The sequence below is a fragment of the Somniosus microcephalus genome, chromosome 11, assembly GCF_052327205.1.
Source record: "Somniosus microcephalus isolate GS21.2 chromosome 11, FLI_Smic_1.0, whole genome shotgun sequence".
Lineage (NCBI taxonomy): Eukaryota > Metazoa > Chordata > Chondrichthyes > Squaliformes > Somniosidae > Somniosus > Somniosus microcephalus.
The window spans coordinates 52,875,762-52,893,720 of NC_140997.1; the positions used below are offsets into that span (position 1 = coordinate 52,875,762).

General features: G+C 47.8%; 1 protein-coding gene across 1 annotated transcript in view; it reads right to left on the reverse strand.

Moving 5' to 3' along the window:
* LOC147110564 (syntaxin-binding protein 4) overlaps positions 1 to 17,959 on the reverse strand; it is a 200,326-nt gene that overhangs the window by 121,274 nt on the left and 61,093 nt on the right. The window contains exon 5 of the mRNA XM_086000649.1: positions 11,673 to 11,747. Coding sequence (XP_085856775.1) covers positions 11,673 to 11,747 — 75 coding nt within the window. The remainder of the gene's footprint in view (positions 1 to 11,672; positions 11,748 to 17,959) is intronic.

A 17,959-nucleotide genomic window follows, 5' to 3' on the forward strand; every position in this document is an offset into this window, starting at 1 on the left:
GTTTTTCCTGTCAGTCTTTGGTTCCATTTTACCCTGGCTAGATCCTTTTGCATCCCATTGAAGTTAGCCCTATTCCAGTTTAGAAGTTCCACTCTAGATTGTTCCTTGCTCCTCTCCATAGCTGATCTAAATATTATGGTATGACGATCACTTGAACCCAAGTGTCCTCCCACAAACACTTAGTCGACCTGGCCCACCTTATTCCCAGTACCAGATCCAGCAATGCCTCCTTCCTAGTTTGGGCTAAGAGCATACTGGTCAAGGAAATTCTCCTGAACATTTTCCAGAAATTCCTCCCCCTCCTTTCCCTTTCCCCTAGCATTATCCCAATTGATATATGGGTAATTAAAGTCCCCCAATATCACCACTCTATAGATCTTGCATATCTCTGCGATTTCCCTGCAGATTTGCTCCCCTACCTCCCTCTCACTATTTGGAGGCCTATAGAATACCCCCAAGCATGATCATACCCTTTTTGCTTCTCAGCACTAACCAAATGGATTCTGTCCTTGTCCCCTCAAGAACATCCATCTTTCCAATGCTACAATGTCTTCCTTAATCAGCACTGCCACCCACCTCATTTTATTCCTTCCCTATCTTTTCTGAACACCTTGTACCCTTGAATATTAAGTGCCCAGTCCTCACCGATTTTAAACCATGTTTCTGTTATTGCCACATCATATTGCCAAGCGACTAATTGTGCTTGTAGCTCACTGTGATAAATCCATGTAGTGAGACAAGGAACTCGAAGAGGCGAGGTATGAGGATTTAGACAAGCACTTTATTGAACGACTGCGACACAACCAGGCAGGCCTGCACCTTTGCTGACCTTAGCAGGAAGCTAACCCCTGACCTTAACAGGAAGCAACCCCTGACCTTAGCAGCAGCATTGGCTACAGCACCACCTGGTGGATAACCTTAATCATAACATCCCAGATTACTATATCCCTCCCCCCTTAAGATTTCAGTATGAATTTCTTAACAAACAACCATTCCTAAGGGCCACATAAGAAGTCTCCATTCACCATGTTCCATACTTGATGAATCTAACAGGTCAGTATCAATCTCTCTGGTGGCTTGCGAGGCCTTTGTGAACGTCTGACAGTAAAGTCCCTGCTTGTTTGTAGTGAAGCCACCAGCTGCTCCTGAGCAGTGCTCGGAGTATCTGACTCTGCAACGATGGTTTCCTCTTGATGAATGGGCTCCTGTGGAATTGTCTCTGTCCCTGGTGGTGGCACCACAGATGCACTTGGATAACTGGGGGCAACCCTGTCCTCAGCCATTGCATCTGGAACCTTCATTTCAATTTCCCCTTGTCTGGTAAGTATCTGATCTACATGTCTGCGTACTACCCTACCATCACCCAACATGATCTTGTATGATACGGGACTGGTCATTGAGTCTATGAAGCCAGGAATCCACTTGGGTCCACAACTGAAATTCCTGGTAAGGACCGCATCTCCTTCTCCAAAACTTCGGCTCTTTGTTCTTTTGTCATTGTTCTCTTTTTGTTTGTTTTGTCTGTTTTCCATTTTCCTTTTTAGGTCTGGGTAGACAAGGTCAAGAGTGGAGCGTAGTCTACGACCTAATAACATCTCAGCAGGAGAGAGTCCTGTGGCGGATTGAGGTGTTATTCTGCAGCTGAACAGAACCCATGACACTTTGGCTGCTAAACTCCCTTCTGCACTTTTTTTCATCATCTCTTTAAATGTTTGTACGGCTCTCTCCGCAAGTCCATTTGAGGACGGATGATATGGGGCCGAGGCCACCTGTACTATGCCATTTTTTCTCAAGAACTCTTTTGTCTCTGTACTCACAAAACAAGTGGCATTGTCACTTATCACAATCTCCGGTAGCCCTTGATTACTGAAGCTCCGACGCAGGCAGTCTATAGTAGTAGTGGCGGAAGCAGAATGTACAAGATAAACATCCATCCATTTGGAATGTGCATCAATGATTATGAGGAACATCTTCCCCATGAATGGACCCGCATAATCTAAGTGCAATCTTCTCCATGGTTTATCCGGCCACTCCCAGGGGTGGAGAGGAGCCACTGCTGGTGCCTTCCGGTGTTCCTGACAAGTGCTGCATGTCTTGACTAGATTTTCTATCTCCTCATCTAGCTTTGGCCACCACAAGTCACTCCGAGTCAAGGCTTTCATACGCGAGACCCCAGGATGACACTGATGTAGTTGCTCTAGGATAGACTGTCATGCTGGCTGTGGAATAATCACTCATGCTCCCCACAACATGCAACCATCCTGCACACTCAGCTCTGTTTTCCTGACACTGTAGGGTGTGAAGTCAGCCCCTTCCGGATGCTGTGGCCATCCCCTCACCACATATTCTCGAACTCTAGACAGTACTGGATCTTTACCTGTCCATGTTCTTACTTGCTCTGCAGTCACAAGTGCTGTGTCAGTGTCCTCCAACATCAACACTCTGTTCTCTGGAGCTGCACGGATAGGTGTGCCTGGCAGTGGAAGACGGCTCGAGGCATCTGCGTTCCCATGGTACTTGCCCGCCTTGTAGATGATGACAATACTCATATGCCCTCAACGTCACGGCTCACCTCTGGATCCGGGGTGACACCATCTGTGGAACTGCTTTCATTTCATTGAAAAGAGAGATAAGAGGTTTATGATCGGTGCATATGGTAAATTTCCTGCCATATTTGTACTTGTGGAACCTCTGTAACCCAAACATTACTGCTAACCCCTCTTTGTCTAACTGGGAATAGTTTTTTTTCCGCTGGTGTTAGAGTTCTGGACATAAACCCTATTGGTCTTTCAGTTCCATCTTCCATGCAGTGTGAAAGAACTGCCCCCACCCCGTAAGGTGAAGCATCACAAGAGAGAATGATGTCTTTCTCTGCATTGTAGTGAACCAGCACATCCGACGACAGCATCAGTTTCTTGGACTGTTCAAATGAAACCCCCTGCTCCTCTCCCCACTGCCACTGTGTCTCCTTGCGCAGTAGTTTGTGAAGAGGTGCTAACACAGTTGACAAGTTTGGTAAAAACCTGTTATAATAGTTCAGCAGTCCCAGGTAAGCTTTTAACTCAGCCACAATTGTAGGAGCAGGGGCGTCCTGCAGTGCTTGTACCTTCTTCTTGAGTGGATGGAGCCTGGTGGCGTCCACTCTGTGTCCCAGGAACACTGCCTCATTCCCCAGGAAAGTGCACTTACTCCTCTTGAGCCAGAACCCTGCCCTCTCCAATCTCTGTAGTACCTCTCTCAGAGTGCTCAGATGCTCCTGGTCGGTTTGTCCCGTCACCAGAATGTCATCCAGATAGCTGGAAACATGTGGAATCCCTTGCAGTACACCTTCAATTGTCCTCTGGAAGATAGCTGGACTAGATGAGACACCAAACGGTAAGCGGTTATATTTAAACAAGCCCTTGTGTGTATTTATGATGTGGAGATGCCGGTGTTGGACTGGGGTGGACAAATGTAAGAAATCACACAACACCAGGTTATAGTCCAACAGCTTTATTTGAAATCACAAGCTTTCGGAGCGCTGCTCCTTCGTCAGGTGAAGTGGAGAGCTGTCAGGAGATGCATCAACGCCAGATTCATCAGCCGCACTCACAAGACAGTCCAGAATGTCACCCGAGCACAACGCAATGCCATCCACGCTCTCCAGACCAACCGCAACATCGTCATCAAACCAGCAGACAAAGGAGGAGCCATCGTCATACAGAACAGAACGGACTATTGCAAAGAAGCATACCGACAACTGGACAACCAGGAACACTACAGACAGTTACCTGCAGATCCGACCAAAGAACACACCCGCCAACTCAACAGATTGATCAAGACCTTCAATCCAGACCTTCAAAGCATCTTACGCGCTCTCATCCCACGTACTCCCCGCGTGGGAGACTTCTACTGCCTCCCAAAGATACACAAAGCCAACACACCCGGACGTCCTATTGTATCAGGCAATGGAACCCTGTGTGAGAACCTCTCTGGATACGTCGAGGGCATCCTGAAACCCATCGTACAGGGAACCCCCAGCTTCTGTCGTGACACTACAGACTTCTTACAGAAACTCAGCACCCACGGACCAGTTGAACCAGGAACACTCCTCGCCACGATGGACGTCTCGGCACTCTACACCAGTATCCCCCATGATGACGGCATCGCTGCGACAGCCTCAGTACTCAACACCAACAACAGCCAATCTCCAGGCGCCATCCTACAACTCATCCGCTTCATCCTTGACCACAATGTCTTCACCTTCGACAACCAGTTCTTTACCCAAACACACGGAACAGCCATGGGGACCAAATTCGCACCCCAATACGCCAACATCTTCATGCACAAGTTCGAGCAAGACTTCTTCGCTGCACAGGACCTCCAACCAACGTTATACACCAGATACATCGACGACATTTTCTTCCTATGGACCCACGGCGAAGAATCACTGAAAAGACTACACGATAACATCAACAAGTTTCATCCCACCATCAAACTCACCATGGACTACTCCTCAATCAGTTTCATTCTTGGACACACGAATCTCCATCAAAGACGGACACCTCAGCACTTCACTCTACCGCAAGCCCACAGACAACCTCACGATGCTCCACTTCTCCAGCTTCCACCCTAACCACGTTAAAGAAGCCATCCCCTATGGACAAGCCCTGCGAATACACAGGATCTGCTCAGACGAGGAGGAACGCGATGGACACCTACAGATGCTGAAAGACACCCTCGTAAGAACGGGATATGACGCTCGGCTCGTCGATCGACAGTTCCGACGGGCCACAGCGAAAAATCGCATAGACCTCCTCAGAAGACAAACATGGGACACAACCAATAGAGTACCCTTCGCGTCCAGTACTTCCCCGGAGCGGAGAAACTACGCCATGTTCTTCACAGCCTTCAACATGTCATCGATGCCGATGAACACCTCGCTAAGGCCATCCCCACGCCTCCACTACTCGCCATCAAACAGCCGCCTAACCTCAAACAGACCATCATTCGCAGCAAATTACCCAGCTTTCAGGAGAACAGCGACCACGACACCACACAACCCTGCCACAGCAACCTCTGCAAGACATGCCAGATCATCAACACACGTGAGGACACCACCCACCAGGTACATGGTACATACTTATGTGACTCGGCCAACGTTGTCTACCTCATACGTTGCAGGAAAGGATGCCCCGGAGCATGGTACATCGGTGAGACCATGCAGACACTGCGACAATGGATGAACGGACACCGCGCAACAATCACCAGGCAGGAGTGTTCCCTTCCAGTCGGGGAACACTTCAGCAGTCAAGGACATTCAGCCTCCGATCTTCGGGTAAGCATTCTCCAAGGCGGCCTTCGAGACACACGACAACGCAAAATCATCAAGCAGAAACTGATAGCCAAGTTCCGCACCCATGAGGATGGCCTCAACCGGGATCTAGGGTTCATGTCACGCTACATGTAACCCCACCTGACGTAGGGTCATCCAGACTCGAGTCGTCGTTGGCTTGTTCTCTCCACACAGATGCGGCCGGACCTGCTGTGATTTCCAGCAAAAAAAATGTTTTTTGTCTTTTTTTGTTTTTAATACAGACCCCAGCATCTGCAACATTTGACCCCTTGTGACCTCACCTCATTGTTCTTTGATGTAATGTTTTCCTGACTGACCTGTTTGGACACCATTTACACCTTTGATTGCTGTGATTATCTTTCTGCCGAGGTGTGATAAATGGCAGTTAGAAAGATTACCTGTAAACATCTGACATTATTCTCTGACTATATAAGCTGTGTTTTTATGCATCTCTCCACTTCACCTGACGAAGGAGCAGCGCTCCGAAAGCTTGTGATTTCAAATAAAGCGTTTGGACTATAACCTGGTGTTGTGTGATTTCTTACATTTGTATTTATGGTGACATACTTCTTTGATTCGTCATCCAATGTAATCTGCAAGTAGGCATGGCTCATATCCAACTTTGTGAATTTCTTTCCTCCAGCCAGGTTTGCAAAGAGATCCTCTGTTTTGGGAATAGGATACTGCTCTAGTTTGGACACCCGATTGACTGTTAATTTATAGTCTCCACAGAGTCTTACTGAATTGTCCGGTTTTAAAACAGGTACTATGGGAGCTGCCCATTCCGAACATTTCACTGGCTCCAGTATGTTCTCTCTCAATAGACAGTCAAGCTCAGCCTCTACCTTTGGCTTTATGGCATAAGGCACAGGTCGTTGTTTAAAAAACCTTGGCGGTGCCTCCTTGTCTACATAAATCTTAGCTGGGGGGCCATTAAATGTGCCAAGTTCCTCCTTAAACACATTCTCATGTTCACTCAACACTTCTTGCAAAGTCAACTGTTTGCCCACATCTATTTGATGTACTGCTCCCCAGTCTAATTTAAGTTCTTTTATCCAGCCCCGACCTAACAGGTTTGGTCCGGTACCCGATACTATAACTACAGGTAGCTGTTCCACTGTGTCCCTGTGTTGCACAGTTACCTTAGCTGTACCTAATGTCCCTACTCATTCACCTGTATATGTTTTAAGATGCAGGGAGCAAGGCTTTAACTCTGGAACTTTTGCACAGTTCCACAATTTTGAGTACTCTGCCTTGTTCATTATGGTCACGCCGCACCCTGTATCCACTTCAAAGTTCACCTTAGAGTCATTTACTGTCAGTTGCAATGTGATAGGAGCCACTTTTGGAATGTTCTCTAACATGCCATACATTATGAACATGTCCTCTTCTTCCTCAGCTTCCCCGCTGATGTGGTGTGCTCCATGTTTTTTCACTTCTCTCCCTTGGTTTTGCTGTCCTCCCCCTTTTAGTTTGGATTCCTCCACAGGTGATTTCGCCCTGCAAGCTCGTTTTATATGTCCTTGTTTCCCACACTTGCAGCACTTTTCCTCCAGAAACCGGCATTCACTCGCCAGGTGATCGCCCTTGCATCTATAACATGCCTTCACATGCTCACGTTGTGGTTTCTGATGCATGTTCAACTTGTGCACAACAACCTGACCTGCAACTTGCGTAGCATTAGCCCTGTCTGAACCCTGTATTTCTTTTACATCTCGGTTCGCTGTCTCTATGGCTTGAGCACGTTCCAATGCTTTTTCATAAGTAAGCCCAGTCTCGGATAATAATCTGCACTGCATTCGGTCGTCCATTATTCCGCAAACTAGCCTATCTCTCAGCATTTCCTTCAGGTTGTTCCCATAATTGCAATCTTGTGCCAATTTACGCAACACCGCTACATAGTCCATTACACTCTCTTCCTCTTTCCTGTTCCTTGAATTAAACTTGAACCGCTGTACAATCTCACTAGGCTTAGGGTTGAAATGTTCTTTTAGCACAGCCACTAATTCAACAAATGATTTGTCTCCAGGCTTTTCAGGACTGAGCAGGTTCTTCATCAAACTGTAGGTTTGGCTTCCCACTGAACTAAGCAGAATGGCTTTCCTTTTTCGGGCATCATTTATTTCATTTGCTTTGAAAAAATAACCCAACACTTCACAGTATTCCTCCCAAGTTTGTGCTTGAATATCAAAAGTGGAGACCGTTCCTACCGTGGCAGCCATGCTCTCTTCCAACTGGTAGCTAACTGCAGCTTGTGATTTTGTTGTTTAAACATCCTGGCAGACTTCTCTTATTCAGGGTCCTGTTTTACCTCATCGCCAAATGTGATAAATCCATGTAGTGAGGCAAGGAACTCGAAGAGGCGAGGTATGAGGATTTATACGAGTGCTTTATTGAACGACTGCGAGACAACCAGGCAGGCCTGCTTCCAGGCACTGCACCTTTGCTGACCTTAGCAGGAAGCTAACCCCTGACCTTAACAGGAAGCAACCCCTGACCTTAGCAGCAGCATTGGCTACAGCACCACCTGGTGGATAACCTTAATCATAACATCCCAGATTACTATACTCACCAACCTTATTCACCACACTTTGTGCATTTATGTACATGCATTGATGTACATACAATTTTTCGTAGTCTTTCTTAGTCTGCTCCTATCTAATATGGTACTACTTCTGCATCTAGTATTATCCAACACAATCACTCTTTTATGTACCTTATTCCTCTTTTCTACTCCTATATGCTGGTGCCCATCCGCCTGCCAAGCTAGTTTAAACCCTCCCCAACAGCACTAGCAAACCTCCCCAAGGGAATATTGGTCCCGGCTCTGTTGAGTTGTAACCCGTCTGGCTTGTACAGGTCCCACCTTCCCCAGAAATGGTCCCAATGCCTCAGGAATCTAAAGCCCTCCCTCCTGCGCCATCTCTCCAGCCATGCATTGATCTGTTCTATCCTCCTATTCCTGTACTGACTAGCATGTGGCACTGGGAGTAATCTGGAGGTTACTACCTTTCAGGTCCTGCTTTTTAATCTCTCTCCTAGCTCCCTAAACTCTGCATGCAGGACCTCATCCCTCTTTCTGCCTATGTCGTTGGTACTGATTTGGACCACGACCGCTGGCTGTTCACCCTCCCCCCTCAGAGTGTCTTGCAGCCGCTCAGTGACATCCTTGACCCTGGCACCAGGGAGGCAACATACCATCCTAGAGTCACGTCTGCAGCCGCAGAAAAGCCTGTCTGCTCCCATAACTATCGAATCCCCTACCACTATTGCTCTTCCCCTTTTTTTCCTCCCTCCCTGTGCAGCTGAGCCACCCGTGGTGCCATGGACTTGGCTCTGGCTGCACTCCCCAGTGGCAGTGGGGGAGAGAGAGGCTGTGATCAGCAGAGGGGAGGCTGAAGACTTTCTTGAGGGGCCGAGGGGGAGCACTCCCGCTCCTCCTGGTCCACAGGAGTGCTGGAAAAGGCAGTAGCTCCTGCCTCCGTTTATCTGCCGGGTTTCGCGAGCCCTGGGAAACACAGGTGCAATGTTCCCTCTAATTTTCTGGGGGCTGCGCGGCCCCTTTAAAGGGCTGCTCTGCCCATTCAAAATTCCGCACATGCGCGGATTTTTTTCCCTTTAAAAGCCGAGTTTAAAGGGAACATTGCCCGCGTGGCAACTGTTAAATTTAAATCAGGCTCCCAATTGCACTGTGGGAGCCTGATTTAAAAATGTTAATGAGGTGCCCTGCCTCCCCACGGCGGGACACTCGCATGCCATGAAACCTGCCGGTGTGAACATGGTACGCGGTGGGATGGAGCCGTTTTCCCCATTTTGTCAATTTTAACCCCGCCCCCCTGACCCTCTCCCACCCGTCGTTTGGGCTTAATATTGAGGCCAATGAGTGTGAGCATGCTATTCAAACAGCGAGGGCATCATAGCTGAGCCCATTCCTATCCTCGCCCAATCTCCATGTAGGCATACTCTTCAGGTAGCGACCACTGAATAGCAATCAGGTGGGGGAAGCCCAGTTGATTGCCCCCTCCCCGGCCCAGGGGTGCTGAGGCCAATTACAGTGTCTCACTGCCACCCCAGCTCAGATCAACAGACTCAGCACTTGCCCTTTGTCTGAACCTACGACCTCCCTTGTCTCTGCTTCTTAACTATTCAATGCCTTTACTAACTGAGCAATCAGGGGAAGATCATCTTAAAATTCTTTTGAAGTGTATATCTGTTTCTTGCTAATCTAGGCTGCATGTCCTGGTCAATATTTATCCCTCAACCAACATTACTAAAACAGATGATCTAGTCCTTATTTCATTGCTGTTTGTGGGACCTTGCTGTGCGCAAATTGGCTGCCCTGTTTCCTACAATACAACAGTGACTACACTTCAAAAGTACTTCATTGGTTGTAAAGCACATTGGGACATCCTCAGGTCGTGAAAGGCGCTATATAAATGCAAGTCTTTCCTTATTGTAGCATACTCCTTTGCTTAAACCACATAGACTGTTGTATCTGTATATGTATTTAGGGATTTTATTTTAAACTGGAATTTGCTAAATGAAAGGGGCATAAAGCTATAGCTCAGGCCTTGCTCTGGTAATCCCTCACCTGGCTACCTGCCCAATTGGTGAATGTCTTCATATTCAAATAAGCAGACTGACACAACGGCCTCGATTTTAACTGACCCATGGAGTCGGGATTGGAGGCGTGCGGGGGGTTAAAGTCCCGAATTCGGGGGTCCCGACACCATCCCGCCCCCAACCCGCCTCCATGTAAGTTTCAAAGGAGGCGGGTACCCGCCCCGCACTGGGAACCGCCTACCCGAGGCGGGAAGGGATTAGTGACAATTAACTGCCTGTTAACAGGTAGTTAACAGGCAGTTTTTAGCCTAATCCCTATTTTTAATCTTGAACTGTGGGATTCTGGACGGCTCCAAACCACGCCAAGTTAGAGGAGTCGGGCCGTTGGGTTGAAGGACTTGAAGGGGTCGAGATGTCGGTGTTCAGGTGAGTGATGGGTGCATGAGTGCAAAGGTAAGTGTGTTTGGTGTGTCTAAAGTGTGTAAAGAAGTTTAAATTACCTGTACTTACCTTTTTAGCCTTCCTTCCTCTAGGTTTCGGGAGTCCATCATCTAACCGGCACAGAAAGCAGAACGGCTGCGAACTGTCAAAAGTGACAGCCTGCAGCTTTCTGTGCCGGAGAGATTTCTAACTGAGTCTGTGCAGAAGGACTCAGGTTAGAAGTCAGACTGTCAGTGTTTGACAGCTTCAAACAGCTGTGAAACACTGATATTTCATCTGTCAAAACGTCTTGACAGATGAAATTTCAGTCTGTGACGTCACCTGTTGCCGGGTGGCCCTTAATTGGCCAGCTGAGCCCGCTGGGCGGACTCAACAAGGTCAATCAAGTTAAAATCGCGTGGATTGGCCGCATCTCGATGGAGGCAGGACTACAACCCCGAAAGTTGCAGTTCCGCCTCCTTCCCGACTTCTGAGTGAAAATCACCCCCAACATGTTTGTGTGTTGTGCACTGGATCAGCAACACAGATAGAAAGTAATTTGGTTCTATCCAGACGATGCACTTGTTTTGCAATTCCTATTTTGCTGAATATTTAACCCTCTGAGCACCAATTTCCTCAGTAATTGTGGAAAGTGTACTGGGCGTAAAATTCCTTCTGCCGATACTTTTAGATGTCAGCCAGTTGCTCAGTGGGTAGCATTCTCGCCTCTGAGTCAGAAGGCTGTGGGTTCAAGTCCCACTCCAGAGACTTGAGCACAAAAGTCTAGGCAGACACTCCAGTGCAGTACTGAGGGAGAGCTGCACTGTCAGAGGTGCCATCTTTTAGATGAGACGTTAAACCGAGATCCTGTCTACGCTCTCAGGTGGACGTAAGAAATCCCATGGAACTATTTCGAAGAAGAGCTGGGGAGTTCTCCCCGGTGTCCTGGCCAATATTTATCCCTCAATTAACATCACTAAATCAGACTATCTGGTCATTATCACATTGCTGTTTGTGGGACCTTGTTGTGCACAAATCGGCTGCCACGTTTCCTACATTACAACTGTGATTACACTTCAAAAGTACTGTAGTTTCTAGCAACAAACTCCATAGAACTCGCGTGGTATCAGCCTTGAGCATGGATTTAGGTAAAATAGAATAAAAGCACCTTCAGCAATTAGAGACAATAATGGTCCAGAAATTGGTTTGCACCTGATTTGGGGCTCAAACCCAATGGTGGCCAAGAGCTACTGTGCCAAAACTGAATCAGGATGTGAGGGGCGTGCTCGGGATGTCAGACCCCTTCAAAGAGGCAGTGCAGGGGACAAAACCTTTGTAGTTCAAGCTCTCTTACCTGCCCTGCTCATCCCTTGCTATCATCAGCCGCATGTCATTGGATGAAGAGGCTGCTCGAAGGATTTCCACTGCACTAGAAATAAGAAAAAGAGAGGGTATTAATAAATCCAGGCACATTACAACAGCGACTACACTTCTAAAGAAATTAATTGGCTGTAAAGTGCTTTGCAATGTCCTAAGATCGTGAAAGGCGCTATATAAATGCAAGTCTTTCCTTCTTTCTTTCAGGTGTACACTTGTCCTTTGGAAATATTAAAAAGCAACGTTTACCAAGAAGACATTAAATGTAGGGTCAGGAGGATCACTCCTGCTCCTCCTGGTTCTACATTCAGGTATGCAAATGTCAAAAGCTTATCTTTTTGGTAGCAGGCGATCCCAAGTCCTAGTTTTACCAAGTGCAACCACCGCTGGTGCTGGCTGGCTCAAGGCAAACCAATCTTGTGGTGAGAGCCTCAAACAGGCATCAGGCCCCTTATTGGCCCAATACCTGGACACCTATTTTTTTCCTTTACCAATATGGCAAGTGGCGCACTTCCAGCCGGAAATCTGCATGCCCTTCCTGCCTGCCATATTTGGGGCTTAGTCGACCGATTAGCGCCCAAAAAATGGCCGATTTTATAGGCCATGGAGTTGGTTCTTCATGCTGGCAGTGGGCTTATTGGTGATGGGTAGAGCACTTGCAGGCAGCAACCATGGAGGATAAGGCTTGGTGCAGGCAATATTACATTGGAATAATTGGACCATAGTGACAGTATTTATGCATAGTTCATAGCATTAAAAGGAGGGACATACTTGCATTGGAGGCAGTTCAGAGAAGGTTCACTAGGTTGATTCCTGGGATGAAGGGGTTGTGTTTGAGGAACGGTTGAGCAGGTTGGGCCTATACTCATTGGAGTTTAGAAGAATGAGATTCGATCTTGTTGAAACATATGATTCTGAGGGAGCTTGACAGGGTAGATGCTGAGAGGATGTTTCCCCTCATGGGGGAATCTAGAACCAGGGGTCATCGTTTCAGAATAAGGGGTCGCCCATTTAAATCGGAAATGAGGAGGAATTTCTTCTCTCAGAGGGTCGTGAATCTTTGGAATTCTCTACCCCAGAGAGTTGTGGAGGCTGAGTCATTGAATATATTCAAGGCTGAGATAGGCAGATTTTTGAACTACAGGAGAGTCAAGGGTTATGAGGAGCGGGCAGAAAGTGGAGTTGAGGCCAAGATCAGATCAGCCATGATCTTATTGAATGGCGGAGCAGGCTCGATGGGCCAAATGGCCTACTCCTGCTCCTATTTCTTATGCTCTTATGTAAAAGAGCTATCATTACAACTGAAGGACTTAAACTGGTGAAGTTGGATTGCATAAGTAACAGGAATAAGAAGTAGCAAAACAACTTTCAATGAATAATAACAGAAAGGGTTAATTTTAAAGTTGCCATTTTCTATGGAGCAACGCAAGAGGAAATGATGAGACTTTCTGACCAAGAAATGATGAGACTTTCTGACTAAAAAACATAGTTTAAGTCATAAACAGAAAAAATATATAATAGCATTTAGAATCATTTTCTTTATTAAATGGAATAAATGAGAATTCATAGCCAGGCAGTGTAACAACATTAATAATCCGAGGCCAGATGAACAGTCCTCTGCTCAGTCACATTTGAATCCTCCAATCATTCCTAAAGTGAGTTCCATGCCTGGTTGGCCTGATCCAGTTCCAGTATTGAAATTACCTCCATAGTCAGGCCAGCAGTGTAAAACTGGGCCTATTTACATAAAGTCAACACTGTTGGCTTCTTTAGAGCTCCCAGACCAGAGCTTCGCATGCCAGGAATGCAAAGTTTAAGGAATGAAAACTCATGGGGGAGTGCAGGGCTGAATTCTCGATATGCGCTTCCAGCACACATCGCGTTGCCCCCGCCAACTTGGGTTGGACGTATTGCTGGAGGTTTCATTACATGACCCCTGCCCCCACCTCCAACAGCCCCTCCCCCACATCTCGACCATTGGTTGCCCAACACGTCCATTCTCAGGGATTCCCGCCTTCCCACATTAATTGGGAAGTGAACAGACTCTTCGGGGGTGATTTTATCAATGGGGACGTGATGGAGGCTGGACTGCTGCTTTTAACAGATGAATTGTCACCGTTTGACAGCTTTGAGAAGCCTAAAGGGATGAAGCCTGGAGGAAGAAGCAAAGGTAAGTAATCTTATTAAAACACTTTAGCCTCACCTCACACACTTACCTCTCCACACTAGCACTCATCACTCACCTGCATGTAGTGTATGTACCCGTCTACCTTTAAGGGAACTATTGAATGTAACCGTTCACCTTTAAGAGAACTACTTTAGGTGTGGCACTATTTGTTTGGCTTCTGTATACTGTGATAACGATAGTGACCACACCAGTATATAAGTGTTGTGGCAGGATTGCTGGGGCAGATTCGCCCTGACCTTCGAATAGTAAAGACCTGTTTGTTTGTTACTTCTGAAGTCTGTGTATTTATTAACTGCACAACCCACCGACTTTACAGTGGCGACGAGTCCGATCGTACCCTGCGGCAAGACTACCAAAGCAACGAAGAGCGTCGAAGAGAGGCAACCGCCCTCGTCGTGCTGCTGAAAGAAAACACGAGGCTGCAGCAGGAGGAAGGAGGAAGACTTTAGCAACAAAAGCTTCCATCTGCAACAGGCACTAACTACCCTTCTACCACGGTGCGGAGTGAGCCGATCAGCAGGAAACAAGGCAGCCGCGGAGACTGTGAGTAGGGGAAGGTGTAGAGAATATCCGGAGGATAAGGGCTGTGCACTCGACCACGGTCGAGGGGGAACGGAGCCGGTCAGAAAGTCGGGTCCAACGGCGTCGTGAGACAGTCGGACCTCGATTGGCGGGAAAAGCCGGGCAGCGACCGCAGCCACGAAGCGCTGAGACTGGGAGTAGGCGCGGGAAGAGAAACCCAGCTGCAGCCGGGGAGGGAAACACCGGTCTGCGAGAGGGCTGGGAGGCGAACAGGAACCGTGCGGGTGGGAGAGAGAGACAGAGCCGAGCAAGGGGAGAGAGACTGCGCGAGAGCCAGTCCAGCGGCTGAGCTGTTCTCCACCAATGGGGTACCCAGAGCCGGTAGAACCGAACGTGCGGGAGAGGGAGAGACAGAGCCGAGCAAGGGGAGAGAGACTGTGCGAGAGCCAGTCCAGCGGCTGAACTGTTCTCCACCAACGGGGTACCCAGGGCCGGTAGAACCGAACGTGCGGGAGAGAGAGCGACAGAGCCGGGTACGGAGAGAGAGACTGCGCGAGAGCCAGTCCAGCGGCTGAACTGTCCTCCGTTAACGGGGTGTACCCAGCGCCGGTAGAGCCGTGCGGGCGGGAGGAAAAGACAGAGCCGAGTAAGGGGAGCTGTGCGAGAGCCAGCCCAGCGGCTGAACCTGTCCGCTGTGGGGAAAGCGTACCCCTTCCACTAGGAAGAAACGCGGGAAGCCGCCATTAGGCGGAGGAGACGACAGAAGCGGGAAACCGCCATTGAAGTGGGCGGGGAGAGAAAGGAAGAGCGGGAAACCGCCATTTTCGTGGGAAAACCGCCATCTTAGAAATAAACAAATAAATAAGAATACTTAAAGAAATACTGGTGCTGCTCCCAAGGGAAGAAGATGCCTAAGCGAGGGAATATTAACGACTTTAATTCTGAAATAGAAGACTGGGCCACGTACGTGGAACGCATAGAGATCTATTGCGAAGCCAACAAAATAGAGGAAGACGACAAGGCGATAACATTGCTAAACTCGATGGGGGCAAAAACATACGGGTTCTTGAAGCATCTAATAGCACCAGATAAACCAGCGGATCAGACCTTCGAAGAGATTGTGGGTGTGCTGAAGGACCACTTGAACCCCACACCGTTGATGCTGGCTGAACGATTCAAATTCTACGCAAGAACGCAGAGGAAAGACGAAAGCAATGCGGAGTACTTGGTCGAACTGCGTAGGCTAGCGAAATACTGCCAGTTCGGAGGGAATCTGACAGAAGCACTGCGGGACAAGTTCGTATGCGGATTGTCCAAAGAAGGGACGCAGAAGCGACTACTGGAAGAGAACGACCTCACACTGGACAGGGCTGTCCTTATAGCTGCATCGCACGAAGCCGCAGCGAAAGGAACGGCGGAAATGCAACTAAAGGCGGCGGCACTCGGGGTGGACCAAATTACTTCAAGCACAACAAAATGCTACCATTGTGGGAAGACAACGCATGACCAGAATCAATGCTGGTTTAAGAACCAAGAGTGTAGGAAATGTGGCAAACTGGGTCACATCGCGAAGGTATGCCGGTCAGGGAGGAAGACCAACAATCAAAGGAAGCCACCACAAGAAAAGTACAACAAGGTACACAAGGTGGCTGAGAAGAGTTCAGACGAACAGAATTCAGACTCAGACCCAAACAACCAGGAGCTGGGTAGTCTGAGAATCCACAATGTGGGTAAAGAAACGGATCTACAAACCATCTGGGTCATACTAAAAATAGCTGGAGTCCAAGTAAGGATGGAGCTGGACACTGGATCAGCTCTATCAGTCATCAACCGAAGGGACTACCACCGGCTATTCTCTCACATACCTTTAAGAAATACCAAGTTCGTATTACAGACATACACGGGGCATAACGTATACCCCATGGGGAAAATAAGAGTCAAGGTGAGAGATAGGGGTAAAGAACACCCAAGAATGAACTTGTACATATTACCTGAAGGAGGACCACCACTTCTAGGATGGGAGTGGATTAAGAAAATAGATATGGAATGGCACTACCTAAAAGCCATAATGAGGGAGGACTCGGTGCAAGCTATCAGCTCAGATTCTGAAATGGATGACGATAAGACCAATTCAAATATGGAAGACAAGGCTAAAAGGGACTTGCCGACGATGGGGAAGGAAACGAAGACATGCAGGAGGACGTATGTTACCAAGAAGAATAAAGCTGCAGAGCAGAACTCCAGGTTGACAGAGAATTCTGAGCCTGTTCAAGCAAAGGATTCATCCACGACGGAAGAACACCGAGTTCGGACTCAAACTTATGTCAAAGTACGACAACAATTAGAACAGTTGAGTGACCGTCTCGTACAAGAGATGAAAAATATGGAAAAGTTCTGGGACACCGAATGGGAGAACCTGGAAAGACAACAGAGACAGCTAGCTCAAGCAGAGAGCGACCATAGAGCCATCGTGGCCAACTACCAATCACATTCCCCTGATGCTGTTCAGAAACTAGAATATTTACAGAATGAACCAAAGGAAGAGGAATCTTCAGGAAGCCAGGATTTTATCCCAGTTCATCTCTACGACTCGTTGCAAGCAGAGTGTAACAAGTTGAAAGAACAGTATGAACAGGCCCAGACTACAATCCTGGAAGGGGTTAACTCGGCAACCTCCGAAAAGCTAGTTTTAGTGAAAGCATCTGAACAGCTAAAGGTTGAACATGAGCGAGAATTACAAAGGCTGCAGGAAATGTTTGATGAGCTCCAGGCCAAGACAGACTCATCGGTAGAGATTCCATCCATCGATGAAAAATTAGAGGTGGAAGACATAGCAGAACATGAAATTCAAGATGCCCAAGAACTCATTAAATTATTGAAGGCAACCCAGGACAAATATGAGGCGGCAATGGCCGAGGTTCAACAACTTGAAGAACATATTCAACTAGGAATCCGGGCAGTGGAAGGAAAGGCAACTGGAAGGATCACAGAGACTGTAGGAATGGCCCCTGAACAGGAGTTAGAGAACATCAAGGCGCAACTTCTTCGAGCGCTTAAAACCAAAGTACCGGAGGAAAGGAAGGTGAAAACATTGGAGGGAAAGGTGGATGAAATGGAGAAGACTCTAATCCACAGTGTCCCCGTAGAAGAGTTAACGGCCAGCCAACTCTTACACACGCTGAGGGACAAGACTCCAAAATGGGAACACGAGTTTCAGGGTTCAAAGGGAAAGAATTCGGAGCTTCCAAAAGTCACGGAGATAGCTGAGGTGGCAACACAGCTTTTACAAGGATGCCAAAAGTGCGCTGAATTGCGTCAAGGGGAACAGAAGGGGGTGGAAACAGATACTCCAGTAGAAGGATTAAATAGCCTGACAACGAAATCCCCGATGGAAGGGAAGGTATTGAACTCACAAATGAGGCCAGTAGTGAAGGAATGGCAGACATCCCCGGAAGAGCGGAATGAATATGAATGTTTGAAGAAGTCTTTTCAAGAAAGATGGTTAGGGAAGGAACCACCGTCGGCTAACGTCCAGATGGATAAGAAGGAAGTAG